General features: G+C 36.2%; 1 protein-coding gene across 5 annotated transcripts; it reads right to left on the bottom strand.

Annotated features, from left to right (window-relative positions):
* Positions 1-3,223: 3,223 nt before the first annotated feature.
* On the bottom strand, positions 3,224-6,086 carry LOC111884250 (cysteine-rich receptor-like protein kinase 10). Of its 5 annotated transcripts, none has more exons than XM_023880566.2 (9): positions 5,959-6,086; positions 5,175-5,894; positions 4,956-5,066; positions 4,734-4,876; positions 4,438-4,648; positions 4,097-4,337; positions 3,858-4,008; positions 3,558-3,726; positions 3,224-3,446 (listed from the first exon to the last, which is right to left on the bottom strand). In XM_023880566.2, the coding sequence occupies exons 1-9, from the start codon at positions 6,056-6,058 to the stop codon at positions 3,385-3,387; spliced, it is 1,908 nt and encodes a 635-aa protein (XP_023736334.2). In that variant the 5' UTR covers positions 6,059-6,086; the 3' UTR covers positions 3,224-3,384. The 5 variants fall into 5 exon arrangements, with proteins under 5 accessions (XP_023736334.2, XP_042751670.1, XP_023736330.2 ...); XM_042895736.1 differs by having other exon boundaries at positions 3,224-3,726; positions 5,175-5,425; positions 5,534-5,894; XM_023880562.2 differs by having other exon boundaries at positions 3,224-3,726.
* Between the last annotated feature and the right edge of the window lie 579 nt (positions 6,087-6,665).

Genomic DNA, 6,665 nt, shown 5'->3' with positions numbered 1-6,665 from the left:
CATTATTTATTAATATATTATAAGTCCTAATATATTAATATGAAATCATAATAGTTAATTAATATTGACCAAGAATTAATTTGGAATTAATTTTGTGATCAAAAGAGACTAATTAAATATAAGGGGTTGATTTGGTAAAATCATTCCTTCTTATGGTGTGGTCTAATGATCCATGATTTATTAGGTTGGGTTAAACCCATGTGACAACCCATGGATGATCCATGGAGGTTTAAACCCATGGATCCTAAGGAATATGAAAGGTCATGCACATTAGGGTTTACATGTTGTAACCCTAGTTTTGCCACACTATATAAGAAACCCATTAGCTCCTAAAATTGGCACCCTAGTGTTCTTGGAATATCTATAGCCGATTTTAGAGTACTAGTATTGTAACATCCAAAAACCCTGGTATACCTTGTGAACCCTAATATTTGAGCAATTTTCCATATTGGTGCTTGATAAAGAGAAGAGTGGTAGACAGGTACGCGGGGCATACTAGAGTGTACACTCAACATACTCGTGCACGTGGTTGATCGCGGAGGGCCGTGTAGTACGCCGAGCATACCAAGGTGTACGTGGGGCGTACCAGGCCAAGAATGAAACCCTAATCTTAAGTGAGTCCAGTATTTAAAGAACGTTATGGCCTCCTTATTGGCCACCATTTCCGGAGACATATCCTCCCCAAAACCCTAACCCTCGTTCATGGAGAAAGAGAGTGCCTTTGAGAGCTTGTGGGTGAGTTCTTGAGCATTAGAAGTGGAAAGGAAGTTTTGGAGAAGAAGGAGTGAGAGCCCAAGCTCTTGGATCTGAGCTTAGCAGTGAGAGAAGCTTCATTTGGAGGTAAAAAGCTCCAAGCTTTCCTAATCTTTTGTTTCTGTTTACGTGTGAGGTGTTTTAGGGATTTTTTCCCTAAAGTTGGTGGCATTGTGAGTTGATAAGCCCCTAGAATCCCAGATTTGTCCCTTGTTATCTTATTTTGTGTTATTGAGCCATAAAAATCTAATCTTGGTCATTAAGATCTGACCATGCATGAGTTATGATTCTCTTAACGAAGGAAGTGGCATGATTTGGGTGTTGGTGACCTTTACAGCCATGGAAAGCATTAAAGTCACTGACTTTAGGGATTAAGAGGCATTAGAGTAACCGGATCAGGGATTTGAGCTTATGTCTTAGCCGATTCAGATCAAAAACCACGAGGAATGTGAAACTCAGACTTACGTTAGGCGTAATCCTAGTACGCGCAACGTAGGGGTTGAGTTCCCTGTTTCTGGATAGCCACAAGGTACGCCCCGCATACAGAGCTCGAAAGCGTCTCGTACTCCCTGCTGTTGACTTTTGTTGACTTTTAGAGTTTGGTCAAGATTAAGGACTATTAAACTTTGGAGGGGTAAAATGGTCTTTTACCCTTATATGAGTTGTAGAAGGGTTAGTCTGGCTTCTTGAGGGCCAATATTAATTAGGGATAATTATTATGTGTTAGGCGGGAGCTAGACCCGGGAGTAGAGATCAAGATCCCGATTGCGAGATTTTCATTCATTAGCTTACGAGGTGAGTCTTCTCACTATACTTACCTTGAGTGGTAAATCTTATGTGTGACCAGAGGGTCTTATGTGCATGAACTGTGTAATGAGATATCCTACTATTTACTTGTGTTATGCTTTATTAGTATTATATTGTGATGCTGAGTTGAGGGATTGGAGGGTCCATATGAGTTGTGGGACCAGAGGATCCCACTAAGACACATCGAGCAAAGGGTCTAATTGAGTTATAGCCTCGAGTTGCTAATGGTTGTGTGTGGTATTTTGGGGAACTCACTAAGCTTTTATACTTACCGTGTTATGTGTTATGTGTTTCAGATAGTTCCGACGATCGCGCCAAGGCACCGACATGATTGTACACACCGGCGGGAGATTGTTTTTATGATTTTGGGATTGGGTTTTATTTGTTGACATTTAAGACATATGTGTTTTGAGAATTATGATACAAGTTTTATTGTGTTTAAAAATGAATTTTTTTTTTTGAGAATTTACGTCATTACAAGTATTCTCTCTCAAGTCCTCCATTGTTGGTGGTGTTGTGTGATTCCATTTGAGGTGGAACAGTTGTGGCACTATGTTCTTAAAGGCCAAACTCAAGAAGCTCTACATGCTACAATAAAGAGGTAACTCCATAACTCAATATTATATTGATTATGTCATTTTCGTGCTAGTTGTAGGCTTAATGCTTTGGAAATAATATTGCATATATAATTAAAAAAACATATATCCAAAGCATTTAGGGTTTTATGTACACCATAGGATGTTTTAGTATACTAAAGCCCATCAACATGTGTGTATGTATTGTATGTATGTTGGGCGAGGCCCATCACATGATACATACAGATCTGTTCCGAGCGAGGCTCAATGTCGTGCGTGACCCGTTAGTTGTTGGGCATGGCCCATTGTATGTTTGATATGTATGGTATGAGGTATTTTTTGAAACTCACTAAACTTCGTGGTTACGGTTTTTAGTTTATGTTTCAGGTAGTTCCAGATCGAAGGGGAAGAGCTCGGCATGAACACAGACACACCATGATTTCCGCATTATGAACATGTTTGGTTGATAGTTTTATTATTATGAAAACGTAATTTTTGGTTTTAGAATTTTTTGGACGTTTCATGTACCATCAACAAAACCAATTTTGTTTTTATAATATAAGGAAATTAACATTGAATGCTTCCGGAATAATGCCATTGAAGAGTGTCGAAACAAGAATAGAACTAGGATTGTCTGAAAATCCAATGAAAAATGGACTTAAAGCACTTACCGTATGATATGCAATCACATCAGTGGTGATGGATGAAGACATGATTCATAAGATGAATAGGAAGCAATTGAAATGATGAAAATCAAGATCCAAGAGAGAAGATATGATGTGATTGAAATGAAGATAAAATCAAGATCGAAGAGAAGACCATAGTTTGATACCATGTTGTCGTGTATAAACTTCGAGAGAAAGTAACATAATGTGAAATGATTTCATCTTAGTTGTTCACGGCTATGAAAGAAAGATAAACTAATTTCAAATATCTTCTAACAAACTTTATTAACAAAAAACTAAACTACCCTTCTAACTAATTTTGTAACAGATAACTCACAAAAATGTTGTAGTTGTTGTGATTCAAATAATTGTAACCAATTGGACAAGTGGCTTGGCCGAGCCAAATGTGGCCCAACAATACCATGGACAAATTAGGAATTAATAATTGAAATATAAATCTATACCTATAACCAGGACATTAATTTGTTCAAGAGATTTTTTTGTATGAGATGAATATATTCAATGCACGCTAAACGCACTACATTCTATATCTATACAAAAGAATAAAAAGGGCAGTATATTCATTACACATCCCGATCATCGACGCCTCTACTTTCTGAAGATTTCCCAGTCTGAGTTTCATTAGCTGAATAAAACCCAAATTCATTGTCATTCCAAGTTGACGAAAAGTTATCAAAGGTGATAAATTGGCCGAAAGACATGGGTGGTTTAGGATCAGAAAGGGATTTCCATTCACCTTCAAGCATAAAAACGACCGAAGACATAGTGGGACGATCATTTGGATCTTCTTCAACGCATAGTAGAGCAATACGCATCCATTTGAGACCCTCATCGACAGGACAATCATCATCCATATTTTCATCTATCAGTTGCTCTCCTTTTCCTTCTTCCCATAACATCCATGCCTTCAATTGTCAAAGTAATATGGTCCATTGTTAGAAATTAGCCACTTCTTGAAAAAGTGAGTATTTTTAAATTGAAAATCTTCTAATTGAAATGAAAAATAGAACAATATAATGATAATATTTTGGCTTACATAGTAGAGAAGGTTTTGATCATGCTCTTCGTAGAACAACCTGCTGTTCCTTTTCCCCGAAATAATTTCAAGCAGAAGAACACCAAAACTATACACATCAGATTTAATTGAGAACAACCCCTCCATTGCATACTCAGGTGCCATGTATCCACTGTTCAAGGTTCACAACAAACTTTAATTCACATAACCTGAATAATTGAATATATTAATTTCTATAAACTGTATATCCTAATGCTTACTAGGTTCCAACAACTCGGTTAGTATTAGCTTCGATTTGATTAGATCCAAAAATTCTCGCAGTGCCAAAATCTGATATTTTTGGGTTCATATCGTCATCTAATAAAACATTGCTAGCTTTGAGGTCTCTATGTATGATCTTGAGGCGAGAGTCCTCATGAAGATAACGAAGACCCTTTGCTATTCCATTCACTATGTTGACACGCTTAGCCCAATCCAGTTCTTTTGCTTTTTTAGGATCTTCTATCATACAAGTAAACTAATAAGTTACTCATAATTAAATACATAACGTTAACAAGGTCTATAAAAAATAGGGAAATGCAGAAAGGGATCGAGAACAAACCAAAAAGATACTTATCAAGGCTACTGTTAGACATGTACTCATAAACAAGAAGCCTTTCCTTCCCTTTCATACAACAACCCAAAAGCTTCACCAAATTTTTGTGTTGTAGCGTTATTATTAGTTTTACTTCTGTTTTGAATTCTTTCATTCCTTGACTTGAGTTTTGGGAAAGTCTTTTCACTGCTATTTTTTTACCATCAGTGAGGATTCCCTTCGATTAAAAATATGTCAGATAAATGTAAACTAGCTAAAGAAAAGAAACCAGTATTGTATATGGATATAGTTTTGGTTATTACCCAATAAACAGAACCAAAACCACCTTCTCCAAGCTTATTTGCATCCGAGAAATTACGAGTAGCCGCTTGAATTGCGTTTAGTCTAAAGTAAATAATTTCCCCAGTGTCATCATCTGATCCTTCAAACAGCTCTTCCTCTTCCCCTACACAAAGATTCTTATTGAACTCCTTCATTGGTGATTGTATATAATGATATATTTCATTCTCAAAATTCTTATTTACCTTTTTCACTGCAGATCCTCCGAAACTTTAAGCAAATAAAGAACGTCGAGATAGCCAATGTAACAGCTCCCACTGCTACTACTGGAATGATGACCTTTGATCTATTTTTCCCTTCAAAGTTATATATCAGAATATCAATAACCAACCTTTTGTGCAACACTAATCTACTATATAAATTTCGTCAAAGAATAAATATTAACACCAAATGTAAGAATAAACCTGGAGGTGGAACTGATGGCAAATTTGTTGGTGGCATTGGTGGTGATTGATCCACAGTATTAACAAGATCTATTATATATCTTATCAAACATGAGTAACGATAGTAAACTAATCCATCAGTACTTCCATTATACGATGCTAGTAGATACTCAGTAGCGTTAACCAAACACTCTTCACATTTATTGTAAGATATAGTCGGAATACATTGCATAGTCACTTCAAAATCTCCCCGAGAACTTGGTAAAGTCGCACTTGCAAAGTAAAATATTTGATTGTAACCATCAGTAGCTGCTGTATCGAGTAACTGCTTCAACAAATTCATTAGCGTCTGAACAACAAAATCCCAATTCGGGATATACCTTGCTGGAAAGGATTGAACGTCATCATCATCGCCATCACCAATGTCAAAACTGTTATTAGAGTAGCTGAGAATACAAGTTCGATAATACCAAGCTGTCGCTTTCTTTTGGTTAGGACATTCCAGTTTTAGCCGATTGGGTGCACCCCTCACACACCCAAGACAGGTATCATTTTGAATGTCTCCGGGGCATATTGCGATTGCATAAGCTGTGCTTGATTCATTGTCTTGTGAAGAGTTTGAAGATCTTGAAAAGAAACTGTTTCTGGTGGGTGCTTCTGCAAGTGCCAATAACGCATCATTCAGGTTTTTTTCATATGCGCTGTTCTGGGTAAAGTTTCCTAGTTTTCCGCATCGAGAATCTGCATGGGTAATGGTGAGACTAGCAAGATGTGAAACAATAAAAAACTCAGTTATAACTAATACCCAATTCATAGAAGCCATTACTGTTTTTCTTTGTGCGAAATAATGTGTGCACCTGTATATAAGGCATCTCATTTGTCAACAACTTTGACTTGTGAATCATAAGTAGCGTTGAAAATTCAATGTGTAGGAAGTCGATGAAGTAAATGTGTGATCCCCTCATGGCCATATTACGTGATTTGTATGCAACTGTAGAGATGAAACAAAAATGTGGAGGACCATGAGAGAAAAGGAGTGGAGTGGAAGCCTTCAAACCAACCTGGTAGTCAACCTATATATCTTTTAACGTAACTACACCATCATTAAAACCAATACAAGGACAAAAAATAATACGTGGTCCATTTACACTTTAATTATACCGCAGATTATTAGTCTTTTGTATTAATAACATTGAATATATTAGATTTGCTATTACATTAATATAGTAAATTTGAACAAAACATTAAGAAAAAAGGAAGCGCAGTTTTCTTAATAAAATTTTGGGATATTTAACAATATGACCATTAGTTACATGAGATACAAAAATAATTGGAAATTGGAAAGTACTGAATTGGATAAAACTAGATTGGTGACTAAAATACAATGGTCATATTTCGAAACTAAATGTAGTCGGTAATCAATGAAAGTGGTTGTTATTTTATACAATTAGCGAGGTTAATATTTAAGTGACCAAAATTTTTTTATTGATTTTGGTTATGTTATTATTGACT

This window comes from Lactuca sativa, chromosome 1 (assembly GCF_002870075.4).
Source record: "Lactuca sativa cultivar Salinas chromosome 1, Lsat_Salinas_v11, whole genome shotgun sequence".
NCBI classification, from domain to species: domain Eukaryota; kingdom Viridiplantae; phylum Streptophyta; class Magnoliopsida; order Asterales; family Asteraceae; genus Lactuca; species Lactuca sativa.
Note: the sequence above shows the minus strand (reverse complement) of the source record. Positions and strands in the feature narration are given on the sequence as shown.